A 27,399-nucleotide genomic window follows, 5' to 3' on the forward strand; every position below is an offset into this window, starting at 1 on the left:
TCGCCAGGCATTTGATTGAGGCCAGCATAGTGACTTAGTATCATCTTGGGCCCCTCCTTGATACCTGGAAACCTCCAAATTTAAAGTCCTCCACAGCCAGAGAAGAACATCAATCTGGCTGTGAATAGTTATTAATGCTGTGACATATATTTTATCATACTGAGTTATATTTTAGGTTTTAATGCTGGTTATCTTATATATATTATGTATATTGTGTGTTTTAGATGCTGTAAGCCATCACAAATCGACTTTGCTAGGAGTGGTGGATTAGAAACCTAAATAAATAAATTAAAACTGCCTTACTTCTGATAGCACCTTCACCGACAAGTCCAATTTCTTGAATATACTGAAAAGGGTGTATGAATTTCAACCACCCCCCTTGCATGCAATCTGCCCCATTGTATAGAATCTATGTTAGTAATCAATAACCCCATAAGGCTGGCCAAGTGCATTAAGATAATGTGTTGGCTCTTTATAAATGAGACTGTAATTTCTCTCGTTCTGTCTGTCATTTTGTCTCATGTAGAATATTAATGTCTTGATGTCCAATGCCCCCCAGATGTTCTATTCTTTGACTTGATAATAAAGAAATTTTGGCAATGTTTACTAAGAATACAAGTGATTCTTGGTCCTGTTTGTGTGCCTCATCGCTAGGTCCCAGCAAACTGTTTAAGGAAAGAGACATTTAGGCCCTCCATCCTGAGGACCGCCAAACATTTACCAATACTTTTATAAATACTCTTGGGGCTGACGAAAGCCCCCAAAATGGAGGGCTCTGAATTTTAAGTGCTTCCTCTCTATGCCAAACCTCAGAAAAACTTTCTGTATCTACACATATTGGAATTTGGAGGCAAGCCTGAGTCAGGTCCAGAGACATCAGGAAATCTTCCAGCTGGATAGCCTCTGCTATTAATATCAGCATCTCCACTCTGAGGTGATGCATCTCGATGAACTTGTTCATGAACTTGAGATCTAAAATGGCTCTTCAAATCCCCTGTTCTCTTCAGAACCGTAAGGGAAATGGCATATTCCCTTACCCTGTTCCTGTTGGGGCAACTGCCTCCATTACCTGGATGTTCAGTAAATATTTGTAAGCTTTTTGCAGGGTCTTAACTTTGGAGGATGAAGGAATCTGTCTGGGGTATTTTATAAATCTTCAGATTGTATCCTGAAATAACCACCTCCTGAGCCAGGAGTCTATTTGGTCAGAGAGTGCGCTCTCTGTCTGACTTTTCTGCTCTAGAAGAAGAAGAGTTGGTTCTTATATGCCGCTTTTCCCTACCCGAAGGAGGCTCAAAGCGGCTTACAGTTGTCTTCCCATTCCTCTCCCCACAACAGACACCCTGTGGTGTGGGTGAGGCTGAGAGAGCCCTGATATCACTGCTCAGTCAGAACAGCTTTATCAGTGCCGTGGCCAGCCCAAGGTCACCCAGCTGGCTGCATGTGAGGGAGTGCAGAATCGAACTTGGCATGCCAGATTAGAAGTCCGCACTCCTAACCACTACACCAAACTGGCTCTCTAGACTAGACTAAGGATGTTTTAGGAACTTGTAAGTAAAGTCTCCTATTTTTCTGGGGGAACTAAAATTACTACCCCTGGATTCCCTCCTAAAGTTGAGTCTATACTTGGGAAAGGTATGTTGAGATCAAAAGGAAGATCTTTCTCTCATAACATGCCTAAACATGACCTTACGCTGTTACTATATTTTTGGAGTGATAGTCCAATTGCCAGGCTTTCAGCCATGATAGACATCTCGTGACTGTGTTGGAAGCCAGTGCTCTGGCTGAAAAGATTACTGTATTTAGTGATGCATCTGCGATTCTAGTCACACCCTCTATTACTCTCTTATCTGTTTCAGGGTTGCCTAAACCGCAATTGTTGCTCTATTTATGATTGATGCTATGATGGTTGCCTTGATTGCCATGGCCATGGTCTTATGGGTTCTTCTGTGAGCAGTGTCTGACCTTTTGTCCATGGCATCAAGGAGCAAGGCTTCTCCATCCTCTGAAATGAGACCACATAATTGCAAGGCAGCTATTGGCATATCCATAAGAGGGATCTGCAAGAGAGTCTCCATATTCTGGCAAAGAATAAAAGACTTTTAAAAACAAAAGTTGGACATCCTTGTTTAACACTGATCTTTTCCTTTTGGCTCTTTTTTCCCCCTCAAGAAATCTGGCATTGGAGAATTTCTTTGAGAAGGACCCATCCTTTACGACCATATAATTTTTCTTGCCTTCAGAGCAGTGGTCACCAACCTGCGGGCCGCGGCCCGGTGCCGGGCCGCGAAGGCCATGGCACCGGGCCGCGGCTCCCTCTCCCTGCCCCCCCCGCAGTAAAAAATTTCCCTGGCCGCAAGCTTGCGGCCCGGGAAGCTTCTTACTGCGGGAGGGCGGGGAGAGGGAATCAGGGCCGGGCGCGGCCCGATGTGCGGGCGCGGCCCGACGAGTGGGCGCGGCACCTGGGCGCGACCAGCGGGTGCGGCCCGATGCGTGGGCGCGGCCTGCAGGCGCGGCCCGATGCATGGGCGCGGGCCGCGCCCCAATGCCCTGCCGGTCCCCAACCTCAGAAAGGTTGGGGAGCACTGCTTCAGAGGGTTCCTCTGCAAGGGTAGAATTATTTAAGTCCAAGACTCCTAAGGATTTAACCAAAATATAATGAAAATGCTTTGTTTAGGAACTTGTACTGCCTCCATCTCTTCCTCTTCAGTAAAGAAGGCATTATCATTTATGGATTTTATAGAATCCATCTCCTCCTCTGCAGAGAAGTCATATAAATTAAGGCTCAATCTGCCTCTTTTTCTGCAGCCTTTGTTGGCCATTTCCCTGAAGTCTCCCCCTGTTGGGCTAACAAAGCTTGCTTCTCTTTTTTACAGGTTTCTAATTCCTCTCTCATGGCTGCTTTGATGAACCTGAAGAAATTTGGGGGTAAACTCATAGGCTGAGAAGCCTGCACCCCACCAATCTCTACGGAGGCACCCATAGGTTTAACAGGGGAACTTATCAGCTGTCCTCAAAATTGCTACCATTTTGAATTGGCTCCAATACTGAAGCTGTCAAAGCTGGGCTGCTGCCCCTCGACTTCTGGCAGGCTACATGCCTCCAGCATGCTGTCTTTTCCTCAGAGCCTCAGCTACTAAGACAGACTGAAATGGACAGCTGTCTACTGCGCCCGCATGAGCTGCTCATTCTGGTACCAATAGGCCAGGGAGTCATCCTTCAATGAAAATCCCTCTTTCTGAAGCACTAGATGAGCCAATGTGCTCTACTCAGGTGCTTATATCAAGACATATACGAAGCGCTCCTGAACTTCAAATGGCACCTGCAGAATTAAAAGTAGCAGTGCTGAGGTAAATGAAGCACCGCAGCAGTTCTCTCAGAAGAACCTCTTTATACTAGATATAGATAGATTTAGAGTGATTAGGAACAAGAGAAGAAAAAGAACACAAGAGAAGGTAGTCTATCCTACTTCTCCGTATCAAGGCAGGCAGGATAAAGACTGGCAAGGATGTGTCTCACCACCAAGGAGAAAGAAAATGAACCTTAGTCCTGCCTCCCTAAGCATGTGGCAGGAAGCACCTACCTAGATGTCCTCCTACGTCATAGGGAGAATTGGCAATTCCAAACATAAGGTAGAATTTTGTACTTTAAAGTTGATTATCATTATCTGCATTAATCAACACACATTTTACATACACTTATGACCAAAATTCTTTACTAGTTTAGTCATACTTCATCCCATGTAAACCCAAATTATTTTACTCATTATCAATCAGAATATGTAGTATGTAATTCTGAGACAATCATGTCAGCTAAGCAAGGTTAACTCTGGCTAGTATAGGAAGACCTCCAAGAAATAGCAAGGGCGTAAGGTGGAGGCAGGCAATGGCAAGCTACCTCTGAATGTATTTTGCCTTCAAAACCCTACAAGGTTACCATAAGTCAACAGGATTTGACAGTACTTTTCATCATAACAGTTCTGAGCACCAGTGACATGTGACACTAAATGTTATACTCCATTACCAAACCCTGGCACATGCAATTGCTCATCACTACTTTTCCTTCATCTCCTAAAAAGAACTTACCTATAGTAAGGTCATGCACTGGTTGAAATCTCTTGTCTGTAAACTGCAGCAATAAACATGACTTCCCAACCCCTAAAAAACAAAATGTTATTATTTCAAGAATGCACCACAGGAAGGAAAAACAGAAAAACATTTGAGTCAGTAATTTATTTTAATAGCAATTTAGAAGTATAAACACACAGAATAAAGTTTGAAAAAATATGTTCTCCGTTCTGAAAGTTAGCAATACCTTTCAAGAATCCGAAAGGAGAACAAATAACTTTAGAGAATCTCCTAAAAATCCTTTACAAATCAGAACTAAAATTCTATCCAGTTCCTGTTTTTTTACTTGGCACTTTTTTGATTCCCTGAATACTTTACTTAAATATGCTACTTTATATCAAATATAGGTATTGGACAAACTAGACAATTGTCTGGAAATTTAGTTCCATATTTATGGGAATTAATATATAGAAGAGTTAGAATGACACAGCTGATATGAATTCCTGCCAATTGCAGCAAAAAGTTGTCTATATTCAGAAGCCCTCGTACAACAGAAAATAAAGTCATTTCACAGGGTAGAATTTCAGAGCTAACGACAGAGCTGCTTTGCATGAGCACATTACTTGAAAATTCCACTGCCATGGGACAATGTACATGTGTGAATGAGCCATTAAAGTTTAAAAATCAATTATAAGAAAATTCTATCAATATAAACACAACAAGCTAGAACAACTTGAGCTTATCCTTTGGACTCTGCTATACTTGGAGAACTTGGCTTTTTATTTATTAGGGTGAACAGGAGTAGCCCTCTCTTGGATGCATATATTAAAATGGTGGCAAGGTTTGTGGATGCTGGCAAGGCCTAGAGTAATTCCCTAAGAAGTTTAGATTCTGTCAGGGGCCTAAATTCCTAGCAGAGTAACTCAAGACAGAATGGTCACAGCTAGGACACCAAACTAAGGTGCAAGCACAATATAAGCCACATCAGCATAAAAGAGCAGATAGTTCCACGGTAATTGGGGTAGAGGAAATATTTGAAGGGTTGCTATTCAACACAGAAATAGTGGAAGGTGACACTAGTGGAAGATCTATCACAAACAACAGCAGTGCCACTTCAGCTAACTCTGGTTAGTACTGTGCATAAAGAGGCAACCCTAAACTGCTTCTGATCACCTCAAAATCCCTATGATAAGACAGTTCAAAATAGGAGGGGGGGGGGAAGATGGATTCACCAAGTCAGATAGCACAATCAGCTATTGGAGAAGAGCTGAGGACAACTATGAATACTACTATTCTTAATGATACAACTGGACTAATGCCAGTCATAGACATGAATGGCTGCAAAAAGAAAGCCCAAAGCCGTTAAATGTTTATGACAGGAACATGGAATATGAAAAATATAAATCAAGGTATGCTCAAAATCATAAAATGAAAAATGGAACATTCAAGCACTGTAATCCTGGGAGCGAACTGAAATGGACAGGATTAGGACATTTTCAGTCAGAAAATTAAAATGTTTTACTCTGGAAGTGACAAAAACAGAAGAAACAGAACTGCTCTAATATTGAGGCAACTTAGCACAAGCAATTAAAGCCCATAATGCAAAGTCTGACCAAATAATACCAATCAGCCTATCCGATGTCCCAACTACAGATGCTGATGAGGAAGAAACTGAAAATGATTATGCAAGTATCCAGGAAGAAACTGATAACACACTGGAGCGCAAAAGTAGGGAAAAAAGCAGAATCAAATGTTGTTGAGGATTTGGCTAGGAACATGAAATGTGACTCAATTTAGGAAACCAAACAGAAGACTGTGTAAGTGAACACTAAATAGTAAATACAAAAATTAAATGGATTACACAGTTGGAAGCAGAACATGGAGAAGTCTATTCTGTGTGCTAAAATAAAGATCAGATGTCAATTGTGGTGCAGACCTTGTTAATATCAAAAATAGAATAAGAAAAATATCAAAATGTTCAAATGTCAAAAGACAATCTAAACAAAGCGTTAATTATTATTAATAATAAACTTTTGAAGAAGAGATTTGCATTAATAACATAAACTAGAAGAAATATGGGGTGAAACCAGTTGTCATCAAGGAAGATATGTTTAAAGACTATTCCTGTAGCCAAAAGAAATGAAAAGCTTTGAGGGATGCTTGATGATATACCTAAAATTGCTAAAGATGGATGAGAAGTAAAAGGTAACTAAAATAGATTCAGAAGTCTAAATACAGCATTCTAGCAACTTGCACAGAGAGACAAAGAAAACTTCTATAATAACCAGAGTAAGGAAAAACAAAAAAGGAAGAATGAGATCTGTTCAACAAGATACAAGCAACTAAAGGGAGATTTAAACCATGGATAGGCAAGCTGAAAGATCAACATTAACAGGACAGAATTAAGAATAGATGGGAACATTATACTGAAAAACTATACAGTGGAGATGAATACATGACAGATTCCTCCCAAGAAGAAACTTTTAAAGAACCTGCAGTTTTAAAAAAGTGAAGCAAAAGCTGCACACAGCAACTGGGAAAATCAAATCACTAGGAGTAAACTGGATATAAACAGAGATATTGCAAGCCACAGAAATGGAATCCATCAAAAGCTTAACAAGAATATGCTAACAAATACAGCAAATAAAATAATGGCCCAAAGACTAGAAATGCCCAACCTATATTCCAATTCTGCATAAAATCAAAAGTCAAAAACTGCAGCAACGATTGGACCATCACATTAATTTATAATTAATTTCTCAATTAATGTGATGCTCAAAATAAGAAATTCCAGATTTTTAAGTTGGATTCAAAAACTGAAGAGAAGCTAAAGATCATAGTACACATTTACAGTGAATCTACCGACTCAGATTGGGACTGACAACGGAACAGTTTGCGGACGCCGGCGCCTCCTCCCCGCAGTGCAATGCTCCCTGCTGGCGTGCCCGCACCCCCCCGCCGCGACTCAGTGCCAAGGCCTCCATGGCCCGGTACTGGGACACGGCCCGGTGGTTGAGGAACACCTATTTAATGGACAAGACTAAATATGCAATTTTAAGTAGTCTACTAAAAATAAATTGTAATATTTTTGTTACCTCATTTAAATTAGAAGACATGCTTAAAAACGAAATGTACAATTTAAAAGTTTGATCAGTAGACTATTTAAAAAGTGAGTAGAATGCTGTAGCTGATTCAGCTATGAGATAGAAATTTTACAGTTAAAAGTTTTTAGTTAGTCCCAGGTAAGCCCCTTTCTCCCACTGCACCCCCAGGTTGTAAGTCTGCATATTTTAACCTATGCAGATCTCACTCTACAGCATCAGGTTTGCTGAAGTCTCATGGGTTTTCTGGAGGAAAAGAAAGGAACAATTAGCATATGAAGATCCCTTACACCCATACTTCATTGAACCTTCCCTCTTATGAATTAGTAGCAAAGCCCATTTTTAAAATGGGCCACAAAGGTGTGGAAGAGCTCCTGCAGAGCAGGGCAGCTAAGCATGGTGGCTGGGCTGCGGCCCTTTGCTCACTACCCTTGTAGCCTTCCTCCTGCAGAAAAGGAAGGACCAGGCAATCAACTGGGCTGGATGCCCCTACCCCTTCCCAGCTCTCCCTGTGGCCAGGAAGCTTGCGTGTGTTGTCACCCCATTGAGGGCATGTCCCACAGTGAGGGCCAATCAGAGTGGAACACTGTCATAAGGACCCAAAGTTTTCGTGTGGTCTGATTTTTTAAATAATTTTTAAAATAAACCATAACTGAGAGATTCTAAACTGACTCACTTCCAATGCTTGTTCCAAGAATTACTGAGAATATCTGTGAAGCACATTTTGCATTCAGAAAGTACTAAATAAATGGCAAATATTACTATTTTAAAAGTTTAGTCTGCAGAAAGGCCCCCTCAGCAGCAGCTGTCATCACAATGCAACAACCCTTATTGCATAACTGAAGGTAAGCTATGTGTAAACAAGATAATATTTTTAAACAATACATTCGTTTTACATTCAACTTGTGTTTTTGGCTTTCTCCAGTTTTCTGTAATGCTGCAGCAATACCATGCTTGTTTTGCTTTAAGCAGTACTTCAGTCATAGTAGGGATGAGCATGACACAGAACATGATCTGAAACCCCTGAAAATAGCCCAGGTCCTGGCTTGCAAACCAAGGGTTGTGTTTGCTGATGGCATGGTTCTCCAATGACCCTCTATCTGATTTCTGTGTTTGGCAATTTGTAGGGAGTGGGCAGGTGTGTTTGCTGCATGTAAGTCGACACACAGGTCAGCAGACACACAGATTACTGTCCAAGAAAGGGGATGGGGTGGACTTCTGTAGCCCTGGAAACACCAATAGTTGCCTTCCAGAACTGACAGGCAGCCCTGGCCACCAATAAGGTCACTCTCATTCTGTTCTATGGGGAAAGAATGGTCCCACCCCTTTGGCAGGGAAGGAAGTAATATGACAAACTGAAAAGGCTTGCAGCAAACTGCTGCATTATGCTACCTAAAACATTGCTCTCAACAGAAAGAATATATTCAATAGATTTTTCCCTCTCAGTACTGCCACAAAGTTTCCCAATATGTCCCCCCCACACACACAAAAAAGAAAGTATTAAGGTCCTCCAGGACCTTAATTGGTTCTGCAGGCTAGCAAGACCGAGCAGTTCCGCTAGGCCTATGCTTGAGGCCTAAAACAACATATGAAATAGCTGACCTTCCTGTCAGAAATCCATCAAAACCACACTCTATCTACCGAGTGAACCTCCCCTACCTTTTCCTATAAAAGGGTGAATAGGAACAGTATTTAATTTTTGCTTTAATGTTTTAATAATTAATTCATTAATAATTTATTAAGTCAACTTACATTTCTATTTTTGTATTTTAATTTGATATAATTTTATCCTGATGTATTTCACCCGGAATCTAGAGAAAATGGGTGAAAAACAAATCCAAGTAACAATCCAAGTTTTTCTTATAAAGAATTATAAAAGTCTTATAATGCAGGAGTTTTACTAGTCTCCTCCTGTACCTTTACATGTTGACCTTTGATTGTAGCTTCCAAATGAAATTAATACCATAATGTAAAAGATTAGCTGCCACTGACACAGTCTGTTATTTGCCAATAACTGAATGCAGTCATACACAAGGTCAACTGATTAGCATGCCAATCCTATTTTTCACAGAAAACATGAGAATGCATTTTTAAAGGGGGGGAGGGAAGGTTCTGTCTAGCAACGTCTAGAAAACAAAACAGAACTGATCCAAAACTAAGTCCAACAGATATAACTGTTCCATGTATTGTTTATAAGTTTAATGTAAACCGCCCTGAGCCTCCAGGGAGGACGGTATAGAAATATAATAAATAAATAAATAAATAATAATAAATAACTATGTGAGAATCAAATTGTAAAATCCACAGTATTAAAGGGACTTTCGCATCCTGCGGTTAAATAAAAGGGTAAGGCCACCGGGGGAGGAGTTAGGGCGGGCCTTGTCCAGGATAAAAACTCAGAGGGCCCAATCAGGAGCCACGAAGAGGCTCCTGATTGGGCCCTCCGAGTGTCCATCCAGGGCCAAGCAGCCAATGGGGAGGCGTGCAAGGCGCCTTCCTATTGGCCCCTCACCAGGACAGACCAAAATTCCATTCACCCAGCCCAGTCTGGCTGCCAGTCTGCTCCTGACCACCTCAGGAAGAAGAGGTCAGCAGGACTGCCAAGGGATGAGAACACTGGCTGTGCCAGCCCTTTTTGCCCCAAGGCTGTCCTAACTATCATGTCCAACTGTCAATTGCCTCAGAACCCTGACAGAGCTGGCAGGAGGCTGCAGAGTGCTCCCCCTCCCCCCTTCAGGCCTACTGCGAAGGAACCTCTGACAGGCCCTGACTGAGGGAAGGAGGCCTTTTCAGAGCAACGTAGGGGAGCCTGGGGGGGACTTTCCCCTTCTGCCAAACAGTTGCCTGACAGGAAGGCCACAGAAAAGACCCTTCTCACTTAAAATACTGCTCTGGCCGGGGGTTAGACACAGCCAAGCCATTTGTCTTTCTTCTTTGCAACTCTGCAGATTTGAGGCCATTGCACAGCGTTATTCTGCAGAAGAAACTGGCTCTTTTGTCTGTTTCATCTGCACAACAACCCTGTGCAGTAGGCCTCAAGTCTTTCAGTTCAACAACAACCTGTGTGGGAAGCCTTAAATGTTTCTTCTCTACCACAACCCTGTCCAAAGTAGCCCTTTCTGCCTGGGGAGCTGATATTTATACTCTGCAGGTGAGCTGTAATTCCAGGAGCTCTCCAGGCCACACCTGTAGGTTAGCTACCTCCAGGTTGGAGATATTCCTGGAGGTGGGACTTCAAAATCACACAATTTCAGAGTCCAGCCTTCAAATGAGCCATTTTTGTCTGCAGTTGGTAGGGAGTGGTGCAGGAGTGTCCCTCCTGGCCTATGGGTTATGGCCAGCCCTTACCAGCAACTGTTTGTATTCTGGGGCGCAGACAGGCAGACCAGCATCAGTCCTGTGAGTCTGGAAAGTGCAGGAAGATCTAAATAAATATTTACAGCCTGAAACTGTAAATAGAGAACAAGTAAATGTCTGGAGACACATAGTAACTGAAGTGACATTGGCCTGGCAAATTAAAAAAACAGTATAAAAAACCTTACTAAGGTCAAGACTGCTGTGCACAGACAGTCTTCCTCTTAGGGTTGCCAGCTTCCCTGTGAGGCTCGCTACCCCACCTCCCTCATGGGGAGTCTGCTATGGGGAGAGAAGGGGAAGACGATTGGAAAATGCTTTGAGACACCTGAGGCCTGCTGGGTCACTGCGGCCCATTCCCAGTTCTCTCAGATCTCTCACAACCCTACATACCTCACAGGTTGACTATTGTGGAGAGACAAATGGAAAAGGTGTTTGTAAACAGCTTTGAGACTCCTTTGGGTAGTAAGTAATAGGGTACAAAAATCTGCTCTTCTAAGGAGCAACCATGAAAGAAGCATGTGGGCACATAACATTTTACCAACAGTGAAAATATGGGAAACAGAAGGAACAGGGTGGACACCTGTGTACTGTGACTACCCTATGTGTATTAGGGCAGAGGGGCATTTCGGTGAATGTGGCCTAATTCACACAAGGGAAATGACGCAGAACTGGGGGGAATTGGTTGCCATGTAATCTTCCCCTAAGAAGTGTCTCCAGTCTGATTTTCCCTTCACATATCTGAGGATATGGCTCTGGAAAGCTCATCTGTAACCACTATGCCAAAATTCCCAAAGGTCAGTCCTCTCCCACACTCAACGAACATTCCACACCACAGGTTCTTGACACCCATATCTCCACACCCATACCCTCACTTGCCACCATGCCACCACACACAACACACACATTCAACCCCACGCCCTTACAGACTGGACAACTCCTCCCCTTCCTTTTCCCACTGCCAAGCTCTAGTGCCCGTTGTATTCTTGGAGACAACGGGCTTTGCCCCTAGTCAGTTATAATGGTCAACAACTAAGACAAGTAGCTGTTATCACAGATGATTTCTATTTGCATCAATCCATTTGTTTGCTGGTAGCCTAGGAATCTGAAGGGAAAAAAGAAGCCTATTTATGACCCATGACCTAAATCAGGGAATAAGATATATGGGACAATCAAGATGAGATGATCTCAAAATTCTTTTTCAAACAGCTGCTGGTTTGATTTGCAGTTATAGAAGATTCCAAATAAAGTCTGGCTTGTGCAGATTACAATTTGCCTAGTTCACAAGTTACAAACTAATTATTTACAGGCAGGAAGCACAGAAACAAATAAAGCATATGAGGAGGGAGGAGAAAGTATATCAATACGAAGTTCCTTCCATGCTCTCTATCAAAGAACTCTCTTCTTAATAGAGGAAGTCTGGGAAATTTTAGAACACCATACGAAATGCTTCCCCTTGCAGAATAAGTGAAATGTATTTTAAGAGATGGTTTCATGCCTTATGCACTCTAAATTAAGAAACACATTAATATGGAAATAGAAAAAACTTGTATCAGATCTGTGCAAATCTTCAGATCTTATAAGGGCAAATAAACAGCAATTCACTTGCTGACTAAGAGCTAAAGCTCAATTAGAGAGCATGGTGCAAACTCTGATGGGATATATTCAGACAGCAAATGTAACAGTCAACATCCAGTGGAAATAGCTCATTTCAGCTATTTTTTAGATAAAGCGATCTACAATAGCTGCCTGGATCACTTGGCAGATGGAGCGATAAAAGGATGTACTACTGCACTGTATACACTTTTGATAATTATTCTTGCCTAGCGGATGGATGGATAAAGGATGGAATGTAGCATATCAAGGGCACAATCCAACACTTGGCTCTACTTCAGTACATTTGCCTGTCCCAATAAGGCATATTTTGATGCAGGTAGCCAAAAAGAGGTGGCAAGGCTAGGCATAAACATCTGCATATCTTTCCTAGGCATCATTTTGCCTCAAATATAAAGATGAACAGTCTAACCTCTTTAGAAAGAAAACAAGCTTTACTCTGTATTCAGGGTATGCATTCAGCTAATCCAAGCTGAACAATATTAATTCAACTTTTTGGCTTGAAGGGGAGAAGGCTGGTGTTTGGTGTGTGTTCATGTACAAGAGCCTTCCCAAACCAGAAAAATTAAACCAAAGAATTATGTGTTTGCACGAAAGAAGCACATCTGGCTTTGTCTGATTCACCACTGACATTCAGGGTGAGCAATTTTTATCCCCCCCACCTATGAATAATTGCAGTAGTTTGGGGGAAAGAGTGACTGCTTATCTTGCATAGCAGTGACAGACCAGCCAAAACAAGCCACACTTCTTCCATATGTGCATGCACAAATATCCCCCCCCTTTCAATTTGATTTCTTTGGTTTTCGATAGACTCTCATTTCATGCACACACACTCCAAATGTACCAAATGCTAGCCGTGAATAAGCTCCCATCTTTCCAAATGCACACTCTACGAAGCAAGTGCGGAAACCAACAGCTCCCAGCTGGATGCAAAACAATTCAAGAGTAGGATTGGCTGGCTTAACAGATCTTTTCATTCCGCCAGGAGAGAAAAGCCTCTACCTCCAGCCTCCACACATCAGACTTCACTCCAAGCTGAGTGAAGAAAGCTTGCTGGCATGATTCCTCAATTCCAAGCCACAAAGTCAGAGTTGTGGCTTGGAATGAACTTGAGTGCCAAGGCTTTTAAAGAGATCTTGGTCCCTTTAAACCCCACAGATCCATGGAGCCAAAAAAAAAATGGCATTCACAAATATTTATTGAATCTGAATACCATACTGGTATTGGGATTTGGGAATATCGGGAAATGTTGATATTTTGGGGGTTCTAGTATTCTTTTTTCTGCACATCTTTATTTCTCTATTCTGTATTAGTGGTACCTTGCACTGAACTCTGTAGTATAACAGTCAAACAGCAGTCACATACCATTTCTTCCAAAATGTAATCTTTTTCTGCCTTGGGATCCATCTTATTTTGTACCCCTTTGATGCTGGAAAATACTTATATTGACCCGGAGGCATATCACAAACACATTCCATTCAGATGATTGTTATATGATAAAAGATTTTAAAATAATTAATATTGATAAAAGATCAATACCTTACAGAACTACCTGTTCTGTAAGTGGTAGTAGACCATTCTAAAGTTCTTTGCTTCAAGTAAATACCATGATTGAAGTCTTCTTCAGCCTTCCATTAATCTGTTCAGACTGTTAATACTCAAATTTGTTTGGAATTGTCCTACTGTGTTCTGTGGGCCCATTATTACACAACCTGATCAATGGAATACTGCAACCCTAGTTTCTACATGATCATTACAAAGTTATACCCTTTTAACTGTGTATAGGATTATAACGAATACACATATCATGGCAACAAAATAGAATATCTATGACTTACATAGAATGTTGCAGTAATTTTTCCAGTTCTCAGAAGTGTCAGCTAACACTCTGGAATATATACCTTTAGAACTGAAGCTTACACTCTACCCTTCACTGGTAACAGCACGGAAAAAAACCTAGATCGAATTTTAAGTCATCTTTAGAATCTTTTGAATAATGTATATTGTAATATTGTAACAGCAGAATTAAGTACTAAACAATGAAGACATAAGAGTTCTATAACACAAACGGATGTATATTTTACTTGAAAACAAGTCCCACTCAATGCATCAACGCAAACTCATCTATGAACATATTTTCCTAGCCTGTCTGCCCACAGATAATAGTTTAACTCATTTATTTTTAACTCTTTTGTATCCCTTCTTTCCCCCCCAATGGGGACCCCAAGCAGCTTACATTATTCTTCTCCTTCAACGACCCTGGAGATAAGTTAGACTGAAAGTGTCTAAGGTCACTCATGGCACAAGTGGGGATTCAAATTCAGATTTTCCAGATACTAGGCCTCTTAACCACTACACTACACTGGCTCACATCTTTGGTGCATCTAATGGGGTGGGGGAAGAGGAAGGGACATAGTGCCCATTTATATGAGATCTGATGATGTTGGCTAGTGATCCAGATTCCATTTTTACTACACACAATGAGACAAATGTCTCTATATAAATCTCAATGAATGACGATTGTTTCCTAATAAGCACATATAGGATTGCAATCCTGACCTAATTACTTCAAGGGTGCATTGCTGTCTTCTGCTTTCTTTTGAAATAAACAAAACCAAGGATTAGTGGCAGTTCTGGCTCTGCTTTCTATCAGAAGAAAAAAAACCTGCAAGAAGTTGGAGGCAGAAATCACATGCAGCCCAGTTTCATGAACGTTCATGTGAAGGCCAGACTCAGCATATACAATACTCCAGAGATAAATGTGCAAACCACTGCTGTCACTGACAAAGTATTTAAATATTGCATAAGGCAGCAATAAAAATCAGTATAAGCTATCAGAGGAATGGATTTAGATTCAAGATTACAAAAATGAATATGAATCTGCCTTACACTAAGTCAGAACATTGGTTTATGAAGGTCAGTAGGGTCTCAGGCAGAGGTCTTTCACACCACCTACTAAATGCACACCTAGCAAAAGCTCTTCCACTTATCTATAGACCCTTACTTTAATCTACTTTGTAAATCAAATCACAACGAACAATCAAAGTGAAAAGGACTGCTGTACATCTGGCTTATTGTTCAGGGGTTTTAGTGGGTTGAAACCTAGATCAAAACTTGATTTTTTTAAAATCCAAAGTGACCTGGAGACAGATTTGATAATTTAAAAATAGCCAAGAAATCAGTGCATTGCCAAGGATATCATAAAATCACCAGACAATTTTTTGGAATATTTTATATGGTGGAGCACACATATTTTCAACCTCATGTACAAGGAGGTTCATACACCCCCAAGTTACCAGGTACATGGACCTCTTTAATCCACAGAGTAGGAATCCAGTTCATTCCAGTGATCTAAAACATGGCTACATACTCCTTCACTAGGAAATGTATGGTGCTGACTGAAGCATTTCTGTACAATGTAAATCAACTTCTGTTATACAGTTTTCATAATAAACAAGGTCACAATAAAAACTACCAAAATTTTAATGTAATCCAAGGAGATTTTTAAAATAATGACATATGGGCACGTAAGCATATCTGAATGGAATGGCTAGGCCTAACTCGTTTGGAGAGCAAGAATACTGGGGAACGCTGGTAAGTCAACAAGGAATAATCAAAGAATTGGCACGTGAGGGGGGGGGTCTTTCAACTGAAAGTGAAATGTCTTCTTGCGGGTTGTTTCAGACCCACACAACCTCCCTTTGTGTGTGCGGAGAGGGGTCGGCCTGAGCTCGCTTTGGATCAAGCACTTGGGATGAAGGCCCTAGGGCGGCTCCAGTTAGCAGGCCGTGCCCACCCTCTTGGGTGCTGCCGCCACTCCCACTTCACCAAACGGCCAGCGTGACCAAGGGGGCCTCTTCAGACCCCCCCCGCCGCCGCCGCCGCCGCCTATCCCAAGCACACCGCCCCCTCCTCCCCCTGAGCCCGAGCGAGCTCGGCGGAAACAAGGGCCCCTGCGCAGGCCTCGGCAGGCCTGGAGCCAAGCCGCGGGCGGAGCCCTCCGTCGAGCACCTCCCCCTCCCGAGGCGAGTCACCACCACGTCGGCGCAGCCAACACTGCGGAAATGGAGCTGCTGAGCCTGGGCGTTGCGCAGGCGGCTTGGCTCCCCGGCCCAGGCTCCCATTTCCGCAATGAGGGCCTCCGCGGCGGGCCCCTTACCTGTGTCCCCGATGATGATATACTTGAAGAGATACGCGTAGGCCATGTCCTTCCCGTCCCCGGCGCCTCTTCCTCCGCTTCCTCTAGGGCTGCTCGCTCCTCAGTGACGAGGCGCTCTTCCCCCCGCCCCCTCGGTGTCAGGGCTCGCGCTGCGGAAGGTTCGAAACCGTTAGCGACCTCCTCTCTCTCGCTGGCTGGCTTTCCTTTCCCTTTTTTTTTTTTTTAACCGCCGCCTGTCTTCGCCAGCAGCCGGCCGCCGCGTGCACGCCGCCTCGCGCTCCCTTTTCTTCCCTTCCGTGTCCTTCAAGGCGTTAAAAAGCTTCCTGAGGCGCGCGCTTGGTGGAGGCGGCTCGCGGGAGCAGGAACAATAACAGGCGCAAGGCTGCCGAACGTTTTGCCAACGTCACGCAACCTCCTTCGCGGCCGACCCGGAAGTGCTGAAGCTGCCGGTGCCTTTCCTTGGCATGAGGGTGAGGGGAGGATCCCTGCTCGGACTGCAAGGGGCGGTTTTGAGGTGCCGGCGGCTCGACCTTTGGTTAGGGGAATTGAGGCCTGGATCTGTTACTTCGAGCAAAGGGGTTCCGGGGTTTATTTGCTCTGCGGTGAAAGGAAGACCAGAACTGGCCCACATAGCATACAAGGCCTTATGCCATAGCCACCCTTTAGAGCCTGGCAACCGACAGTCGTGTTAACTCTCACATTCAGAGACTCTGCTCCGCTAAGTAGGCTGGTTTGCTCTTTTGGAATAGGGGTTGAGAAATTAATTAAATAAGGAGGTTCTCTGTGGCATATACTGCTTTTGATGGACTTTGGTTGTTGCCCCCGGGCTACTGCTATTACCCATCCATATATAATATTGGTGGCTGGATGGAGTAACTGAAGCAGTCGGTGCAAACTTAAATGGACTCCGGGGAATAGTAGAGGACAGGAAGGCCTGGAGGATCATTGTCCATGGAGTCGTGATGGGTCGGACACGACTGCACCTAACAACAACAATATAATCTGGTACTGATCACATCCAAGTCAGATTATGTGAATAGGCTCTATGTGAGGCACATTCAGAAGATATGTGAGGCACATTCAGAAACTTCTGCCAAACTCAATCTCTCAAGTATCTTAAAAATTCTTGTTATATATATTTTTGCTGTCTAATGGGGAAATAAGGTTTTAAAACAAACTGGAAAAGATGAAAATTGCTCAAGAAAATAGCTCCAAGTTGATGAAAGAGTATTGATATATGGAGTATGAGGACTTTACTCCATCTCCATATGAGGACTTTACTCCATCTCCAGTAAAGGTCATATAGTTTTCTGTCCATATTTTACAAATGGATGGTTGGCCTGATAGAGGGGTTCCAGCCTTTTTGCGTCTGTAGGCACCCTTGGAATTCTAACTCAGTGGTAGGTGCAACTACAAAATGACCGCTGCAAGAGATGGAACCAGCCACACAATGTCAGCCCATGAGGTCAGCAACTCTTCAATATTTTAGGCAGGAGCTCTGTTTAACTGCCTGCCTTTTAAAAATAGCATACTGTTTAGAAATATTTCCTTTCATGCCCTTTCATTCACACAATTAAGAGCCTTACGCTGTGGTAGCAGTTGTTGGTTTTTTATTGTTTTCTGATTATTGTATTTTATTGGATGTTGTGAGCCACCATGGGCTAGCTGGCTAGGAGGGGAAACATAGAGAAATTAAATAAATAAATAATACATTCTAAGGGTATTAGTAGATATTATTATTGTTGTTGTTATTAATTAGATTTATTTCCCGCCACTCCCCTTAGGCTTGTGGCGGGTCACAATAGTCTTATCCCCATTAAAATACCCATTAAAAGACTTTAAAAACAACCCCAACATGGCGGAAGCTCTCATTATTCCTATCCCCTGCTATCAGAGTAGCAGGGAGATTGGGGAGGAGATCTAACTTACTAGGTCCGGGGGGGGGGGGGAATGCTGGCACTCATTCGCTGATCCCGGCCTCAACCAAAAACCTGGCGGAAGAGCCCTGAGGAAAGCTGGTAAATCCCGCAGGGCCCGCAGCTCACCCGGGAGCTCATTCCACCAGGTAGGGGACAGGACCGAAAAGGCCCTGGCCCTGGTCAAGGCCAGGCGCACTTCTCTAGGGCCAGGAACGATCAGGAGATTCTTCCCTGCCGAGCGTAAAGCCCTGCGGGGTATATAGGGCAGTAGGCGGTCCCTCAGGTATGTGGGTCCCAACCCGCGTATAGCCTTAAAGGTCAAAACCAGAACCTTGAACCTGATCCGGGCAGCAATTGGCAACCAATGCAGCTGCTTCAGCACAGGCTGGATATGGGCCCTCCAAGGTGTACCAGTGAGGACCCGAGCAGCTGCGTTTTGCACTAGCTGGAGTTTCCGGATCAGAGACAAGGGTAGGCCGGCGTAGAGCGAGTTACAGAAATCTATTCTGGAGGTGTCTGTCGCATGGATCACTGTAGCCAAGTGGTCATGGGATAGGTAGGGCGCTAGTAGTCTGGCCTGGCGAAGATAGAAAAACTCCTGACCCGCTACTCTCTTGACCTGAGCCTCCATAGTCAGGGAGGTATCGATGGTCACCCTCAGATTCCTGGCCTGGGGTGTGATGGTAAGTTGCGCTCCTGCCATATGAAAATGGAAGACAGTGGTTTCTGTTCTGCCATATCTTGCAGAGATGATTTGCAGAATGTAGTACCACAGGTTAACACCACACCAAAGAAAATGTTTGCTTAAGAGCTACAGGCACAGCCTGTTGTGTTACCCAAATTGCTATGCACAAGCAGACCCATAATTAGCAACGGCACAGAGCAGACACATGTATTGCAGGCTATTAAATATTGACATCTTTGAACCTATGTATACCAAGGTTGAGAGCCTCTTGTGGCGCAGAGTGGTAAGGCAGCCGTCTGACAGCTTTGCTCATGAGGCTGGGAGTTCAATCCCAGCAGCCAGCTCAAGGTTGACTCAGCCTTCCATCCTTCCGAGGTCGGTAAAATGAGTACCCAGCTTGCTGGGGGGTAAACGGTAATGACTGGGGAAGGCACTGGCAAACCACCCCGTATTGAGTCTGCCAAGAAAACGCTAGAGGGCGTCACCCCAAGGGTCAGACATGACTCGGTGCTTGCACAGGGGATACCTTTACCTTTACCTTTATACCAAGGTTGAGATTCAGACTGGTCAAAAGTATGAAGAGGAACAGGCATTTCAAAATAAAAAGTTGTTATTTAGCTATAAGAAAGTGAAAATACGTAAAAGTTAATCAGTTTTTTCAAAGCAATTGGCATATTTACAGAATGGAAAAACAAAGCCTTCAGGTTTCCATCAGGTGTGTTCTTGGTGTCCTTGTTTTCTCTCTTTTTGTATTTACAGATTACACTGCATATTGCAGAACTATTCTTTCTTCAAGATATCAAATTACTATTTTATAATACAAAAAAAGCAAAGAAAAACAAATCTTTTTCTAGAAAACAGCTTTTAGAAAGAGAAAAAAGGGGAGGGGAATCTCCATCATATTACAATTTTCATTTTAGGTCAGTTATTTCATTTCATCACATTTTACTGGTCTATATAGAATGGGACTCTATTTTCTTCTGAAGTCTGATGTTAATCTGTTTTGCATGAGATATGTTAGTTTTGCACTTGCACATACCTCAGCATCTTGTTTGACCAGTCCATACAATATGGTGGAGTGTCCTTCCATCTTATCTTATCTTCTTAATATATAAAATCCTTGCACTGGTTTTCTCTAACCTGCAGGGACAGTAAGCTGCCCTTTCCTACTGGCTCCCACCAGTGCAATAGATATGCATGTTTTTGTGAGACAGGCAGGCATCTGCTTCTTAGAAAGACAGAGAAATATGGAGACTCTAAAATGGCTGTGCCTTGGATCATGGACATGGGCTTAAAAATATAGGGGGAAACCTCAGAAAAACCTCGATCCAAAGCCAGTTGGACAGAGGTGGGTCGGCACTTCTCATGTTATTAAATATGTCAAATGCTGTCATTGACCTCAAGTTGCTAACCTATCACCTCACTAGGGCCGTAATACAACAGACAGCCCTACAATGGCTGGTCTCTTTCCTACAGAAATGTAAACAGCAGTGGGATACACAGCAGTGGGGTAGCAGTGGGATAGAATCATTAATGTGGCTACCAACTTCTGTGTGGAGTGCCACAAGGGGTGGTTTTCTCTCCCATTGGTTAACATCTATATGCACCCTCTAGCCCAGCTGATCCAGAGCTTTGGGCTGGGTTGTCACCAGTACACTGATGACCCACCTCAACTCTCCCCCAGATACATTTGCCAGTTGTTTGGAAACAGTGACAGTCTGGTTCAGGCAGAATCGCCTGGAACTCAACCCTTCCAAAATGGACATCCTGTAGCTGGGTAGTAAAGGGCTAGAGCAGGAAGTGCATCTTCCCTACCTGGACGGGGTGCAGTTGGAGATCTCACCCTTGTCCAGGGTGCTTCTCTGTTTATAGAGGTGCTGGTCATAAAAGTAGCCCAATTGGCATTTTTCACCGAGGTTACCAGCACTCTATCTGGCCCTGGAAGACCTAGCCACGGTGATCCATGCAACAGTCACCTCCAGATTAGACTTTGTTAACTAAGTGAGCCTGCCTTTGCCCTTGACCCAGAAACTGCATCTGGTACAAAATGTGGCTATGGGGGTTCTCACAATAACATCTTGAACAACCCATATCCAGCTGGTGCTGCAGCAGCTACACAGGTTGCCAGTGGCCTTCCAGATCAAGCTCAGGGTTCTGTTTTTGACCTTCAAGACTATTCGTGATCTGGGCCCAGTGTATCTGAGAGACCATCTTACTCCTTATGCACCATGCAGAGCTCTTTGCTCTGCAAATCTGAATACGTCATGGGCCCTACCTAGTGGAATGAGCTCCCAGAAGAGCTAAGGGCCCTGTTGGAGCTATCAAAGTTCCGCAGGGTCTGCAAGACAGAGCTCTTCTGCCAGGCATTTAGTTGAGGCCATGGGGGGGGGGGAGAATGGTTAGTGTTCTGGGTTTTATGGGTACTGTGGGGTTATTCTATTTTAATTGGTTGCAAACTGCCACAAGCCAGCTGGATTGAGAGCAGTGGTCAACAAATATAATTCTCAATAAAATAATAATAAATTCAGAGCTAATTTTTATTTATATGTTGCTCCACGCAGTAACTGAAAAAGATATTTTCTCTGTAAAATTTCCAAAATTCGCAAGACCAGACAGCCCCCATCAGTTCTATAAAATCTAAGACTACCAACCAACCTTTTCCTCATCTTGTTCAGCATAATCTGTGTAAGGTACCTGGGAGCCCAGTTGATGGACTACAAATCCTAAATACTTACCACAAGATGCTCTAATTAGGGCAATCGGTGGGAGATGGGGAGGCAGAGATTTTGATCTGGGGGGGGGGGCATCCCCAGCACAATGATGTCACTAATAGCACAACCCAGAAATAACATCTGCATTCGAATGGTGATGCTCTAGCAGTCACCCCGAACTTTAATGGACACATTCAGAATGTGGTGGATCAACACTCCCCTCCCACACACACATTTTGCCCAGGCATTTCTTCTAGTCACCCTGTGGCAGACATAGAGAAACTGGTAACCTTGACATTATCCATGTAAAAACATGAACTCTACTGCTAAAAACCATATGCTTTGTTTTATCATAGTTAACAATAAAAACTGAACTGAATTGGTTCAATAATGTTCTAAGACAAAGGTGAGTATTGGGCGTTAACATTATTATAAGGGCTTTCCCCCCTACTTTGACTGGAAAAAATGTGTTCTTGACAAAAAATCAATCGTATCATTTATGGCAAAGTTATTTAATACAGCTGTAATTTCTCAGGCACAGACTATATATTTATTGCTTAGCACATCATTTTTATTGATTATCTGAGTCTCTTAATAAGTGTTGCTTATACAATATCACCATACTATAAGCAGATTGCCAGTACTTCTTTATTGTTCTTGCTTCTGAAAAAAATATTACTGGTCATTGCATAATTTACATAAATAATTCAAACCTTTCAGCACTTGTCTCCATGAAGTTCCTCATGCCCAGTCTCACCTGGCTGCCTCTCCATCATCATGCTGCAAGTCCTATGATCTCAGAATTGGGGGAGGCTGTTTGTTGCTCTCCAGCCTGTGCCTCACCAGTAGCACCAGGAAGGATGCGCTCCGGTAAGGTGGCAGTGGATCTCTCTCTAGACAACCTCCCAGGGAGTCTGTTGTTGACATAATTTCAGTCTTGAAAAACTGGGACATGCAGTCTATGTTCACATGTTGCATGGAGAAACTAAAAGGAAGAAGAGATACCTTAACATGCGAGAATAGTGGTCTCTTCACTATGCATCATAAGGGTAAATCTCACAAATGCCTGGGAACCCTCATATAGCAAAAAACAACAGTTATATGTATAAGTACTACTGATGTGGCTTGTCATGGTCTAGTTTCTGTAGCATGGTCTTCAAGCGTTGCTCTGTCTTCTCTGACTCTTGAGTACTACTCCTCACACTCAGGCAAGCTAGCCCTTAGGGAGGGCTGTTAGGTCTCTGGGCTCTCCCTACCTTGCAACAAGCCTATTCTTTATTGCCTTCTACAAGCTTGGCCCATGTTTGGGCTGTCCATCACTGGAGCCTGTTCCTGAGGCCTCATTCTTGCCCTTGCCAAACTCAGTTCTATCCTAGCAGTCCTGGCCTTGGTGCTGGCTGTGCTAGGAAAGGATGCTTGTGGCTCCTGTGATCTCTGCCCCACGGGTTACACCAGAAAGAATGCACAAGGTAAAGTCCCAAATACCAATGGACCTATCTCTGGACAGTATCAGGCTGATTTCATTTCAGTTGGTACAGCCCTTCATTTTCTTCTTCTGAGCGGGAAAGAGACCTTGGGGTCATACTGGATAAATCAAAGTGTCAATGCAGTGTGCGACTGTAGTGAAGGAGAAAAACTGCACTGGGTGCTCAAAATAAAGCAGCAAATATTATAATGTCCCTGTATAAGTCTATGGTACAGCCTCATATGGAATACGTTCTGGTCATAGTATCGCTAAAATAATACAGCAGAACTTTTAAAAGTACAGAATGGGGCAACCAAGATGAATAAGGGGTTAGATCAGTGGTTCTCAACCTTCCTAATGCCGTGACCCTTTAATACAGTTCCTCATGTTGTGACCCCAACCATAAAATTATGCACGTGTTCTTTCACAAAAATTAAACTGAAACTGACCAATGGTGTGAAGATCCATTGTTCATGATTGGATATAAATTGTATATAAATTGGCGGGCACCTTCAGGAGGAACGGCAACAGTGGCATGTTCACCCCCCCTGGCCAGTCTGCTCGCCCTACCGTGACCCCTGTGAAAGGGTCATTCAACCCCCAAACCACTGGGTTAGAGCATGTTCCTATCAGGACTTTTCATTTAAAAAAATCACTTGGTAGAGGTTTTTTTTAGCTTGCCTCCAGAACATACAGAATTAATGCAGAACAACATTATCCTTTATTTCTCTTCTTAAAAAATCTGATTTATTCTTACCAGCAACTTTGTGCTTGGTTTATTTATTTATTTATTTGTTTGTTTGTTTGTTTATTTATTTATTTATTTATTTGTTTAAATTTATATACCGCCCTCCCCAGAGGCTCAGGGCGGTTTACATGGAACATATGAATGATACATAAAACAATCTATAACACATGAATAACCATACAATAATATTAATAACAGGTGGTTGTAACACTAAACAGTGTAAACAATGCTACAGTAAATGGTACAAACAGGTCCAGAGCACTCTGGTGGAGTTCTGAGAGGGAGGGAGCAGGGGCCCTTCATTCGCTGTTGGTTGTGCCTGGTCTCAACCAAATGCCTGGTGGAAGAGCTCCCTTTTGCAGGCCCTGCGGAACTGTTTAAGCTTTGTCAGGGCCCTGATCTCCTCCGGGAGCTCATTCCACCAGGTGGGGGCCACAACATAGAATGTTCTGGCCCTGGTTGAGGCCAGGTGAACGTTTTTCGGGCCAGGGACCATTAGCCAGTTGTTGTTGGTGGAGCATAGGGCTCTTTTGTGGGCATAAGCAGGAAGGCGGTCCCTCAGGTACACTGGGCCCTGACCTGACCATGTATGGCCTTGAAGGTAATTACCAGAACCTTTAGTTGATCCAGAATTCAACTGGCAACCACTGCAGTTGGTGGAGAATGGGCCAGATGTGGGACCTCCACAGTGTTGCTGTGAGGATCCTGGCCGCTGCATTTTGGACCAGCTGTAGTTTCGGGGTCAAGGCTAAGGGCAGGCATGCGTAGAGCAAGTTACAGAAGTCCAGTCTAGAGGTGACCATCGCATGGATCACTGTGGCTAGGTGTTCTGGAGACAGGTAGGGTGCTAGTAGCTTGGCGGAGATGGTAAAATGCCAGCCATGCTACCTTTGTGACCTGGACTTCCATTGTGAGGGAAGCGTTCAGAATCACACCCAGGTTCCTGGTGGAGTGAGCGTTAGTGAGCTCTACGCCATCCAGGGTGGGCAGGCGCGCTTCACATGGGCACTTCTTATCCAGCCACAGGACTTCCGTGTTTGAAGGATTGAGTATCAGACAACTCTGCTTGAGCCATCTTGTCACTGCTTCCAGTGATGACAACCCAACCCAAACCTCCATACCAGTTGCGCGAGAGGGTGCATAAAGATGTTGAATAGGATATTCCCTTTGTATATTTAAACCCAGCCAGAAGCAGGCATTAGAGTCCTCTTCTAGTGTCCAGATAGGGTTACTAGGTCCCCATGGCTCTGGCAGGTGATTGGGGGTAGGGTTGCCATATCCAGGTTGGGAAACGTAGATATTTGTGGATGGTGCCTGAGGAGAATGGCTGCATGGCTATTGTCTGTTTGCAGATGCAAATGATCCACCCGTGTTACCTGAAATGAGCCTTGCATCTCACATCCTCCTCGCTCCCAGGCTCTTCTCCCTGCCTCCCCACAGTGGCAGCCCTCCACCCACATTGCCTAGGGGCTCGCCTCCCCTCCCAGATCCCACCTGCCAGCCACCAGACCTCCCAATCTGGCCCTCCCACATGCGACAGTGAGCCTAGGGATGGATCCCACCTTCCTCTCAGGCCCCTGTCGCTGGCTAGCTGACTGTCCTCCCCCAGACCATGGTCCCAGGGCCCCCATTCCTCCCTCCCAGCTCGGTCACTGCCTGGTTCACCTCTGGGCATCAGGACAGTAGAGTGGGCTGGTACTTCTTCCATGTGGAAGAAGTTAGAGGGGGACGTGGCAAGGGGTGGGACATCCCTGCTGATTGGCCATTTGTTGGATGGACAGCTAATCAGGGATGGCACAGCCAGGACACCATGATTAGTGGCTAGGTGATGAGTCCCAGCTCCTTCTTCCACTCCTTACCAGCTTTATTAATGGTTACATATTTTGTACCTTGGGGGCTAGGGGCAGGGCGCGGAAACCCTGTAACAAAGCCTGGATGTGATTAAATGGACATTTTGATAAATGGTTGAGTCCAGTTTTGATAAATAAACTTTAATGGGTTTATCGGGCAACTTCTGGAATTTATACAAGGCTCCAGGTAGATCCTAGGTTTTAATCACATCTGCATTTGGGGCTAGGAGCGATTCCTAATGGGATTTTGATATACCAGCAATTAAGAACAGAAGAAACTACTAAGGAGATGATTTCATCAGGAAGAGACATTAAGGTAAAATAATACTGGGTTGTTGAGAGGATTAGTCACTGGCCAGGTGTTATCATATTCCTTTGTCTTTGTAGTGCCAGAGTGGGGGAAAGAGCATATTGTCCAACCCTTTCTTTGTGCAGATGCTGCTCTGTGTCACAAAGTTGACAGTTGATTAAAAATTACAAAGTCTTAATGTTGCCAACACAAGGACTTCCAATCTGTTGGATAAATTGGGTTTAACAGAGTTAAATGTACCGCAGCTTTAGTAATACAGCTGACACATGTGTTTAGCTTTAAGAAAAGATGTTTACTGTAAACTCAGGGAAGGGTTGCAAGGTGAAAACCAACAACAGCCTCACTATCCTGTTTCTAATCTACTGCATCTAGTTCTCTGTACTTACTCTTCAAGGTTCTCAGAATATAACTCTCAGAAACAAAGGTCCGGCAGCCTGCCCCATGGGCTCTGCCCCTTTCGTGGGAAGACTCTCTGTTCAATTTAGGCTAAGCCAGCTGCAAGACTTTGAAGATGAAAAGGGAGTCTCAAAGTGGCTTACAGTCAGCTTCCCTTCCTCTCCCCACAACAGACCTCCTGTGAGATAGGTGGGGCTGAGACAGCTTTAAGAACTTTGACTAATCCAAGTTCACACAGCTGGCTTTAATTTAACCGCTTCATAATAAAGGGTGATAACTGCTAAAATACCCAATGCAATCAAATATACAATATGCATCTCTTGAGTGCATGGAAGCCCCATTTAGGTCAGGACCATGGCACACACAGAAGCACCATAAGCCTTCCTACATGCCATTTTCTCAAGCTGAAGTACTTCAGAGAGTTGCTGTTTACTTTGTTAAGGGGCTTGCATGAAATGTAAAGCTGAAGTAGCTTCAAAGAAAGCTGTTGATGTACTTCTTTTTCAATAAACATTTCATTTTAAGGTGTGGCCAATTTGTACATGTGTTTTTGTGGTACATGTTGTGCTCATCAAGAAACCCTGCCATCTCACATGGAGAGGTGTCTAGGATCTTCCCACTTGTAAAAATTGACAAAATATCTGGGCCAGAGAGAAGGCAAACAATTTAATTTTAGCCAAATGAGAGTCTGCGGTTGTAAGGTCATTTGAATGCCATACCATCTCAGAAACAGGCAGATGAACATATGCAATGATAAACTCTTTTGCTTAATTGTAGTTGAGATGTTCAGAACTCTCATAAAAGAGATAGTATACAGTGCTCTTAATGCTGTCCACAATTTTCCTTCTGGGGTAACGTCATGTGTGGGGCAAATATGCTGCATTAAGTAGTGGGAAATGAATTGGGCTTTGTGTATATTTTGTTTTAAAAATACCCAAGATTGCCTGAATTATAGAAAAGAAATTGACAGCTAGAGTGACATCTGCAATGCCAGGACTGTCATTGACTGGAGCACAATGT

At 43.6% G+C, this 27,399-nt stretch overlaps 1 protein-coding gene across 1 annotated transcript in view; it reads right to left on the minus strand.

The window, feature by feature from the left end:
* Positions 1-16,653, minus strand: part of RAB2A (RAB2A, member RAS oncogene family) — a 47,234-nt gene extending 30,581 nt beyond the window's left edge. Inside the window, exons 1-2 of the mRNA XM_077352332.1 lie at positions 16,296-16,653; positions 4,086-4,157 (exon numbers count right to left, since the gene is read on the minus strand). Coding sequence (XP_077208447.1) covers positions 4,086-4,157; positions 16,296-16,341 — 118 coding nt within the window. The 5' untranslated portion in view covers positions 16,342-16,653. The remainder of the gene's footprint in view (positions 1-4,085; positions 4,158-16,295) is intronic.
* Positions 16,654-27,399: the final 10,746 nt, after the last annotated feature.

This window comes from Paroedura picta, chromosome 9 (genome assembly GCF_049243985.1).
Source record: "Paroedura picta isolate Pp20150507F chromosome 9, Ppicta_v3.0, whole genome shotgun sequence".
Taxonomy (NCBI): Eukaryota; Metazoa; Chordata; class Lepidosauria; order Squamata; family Gekkonidae; genus Paroedura; species Paroedura picta.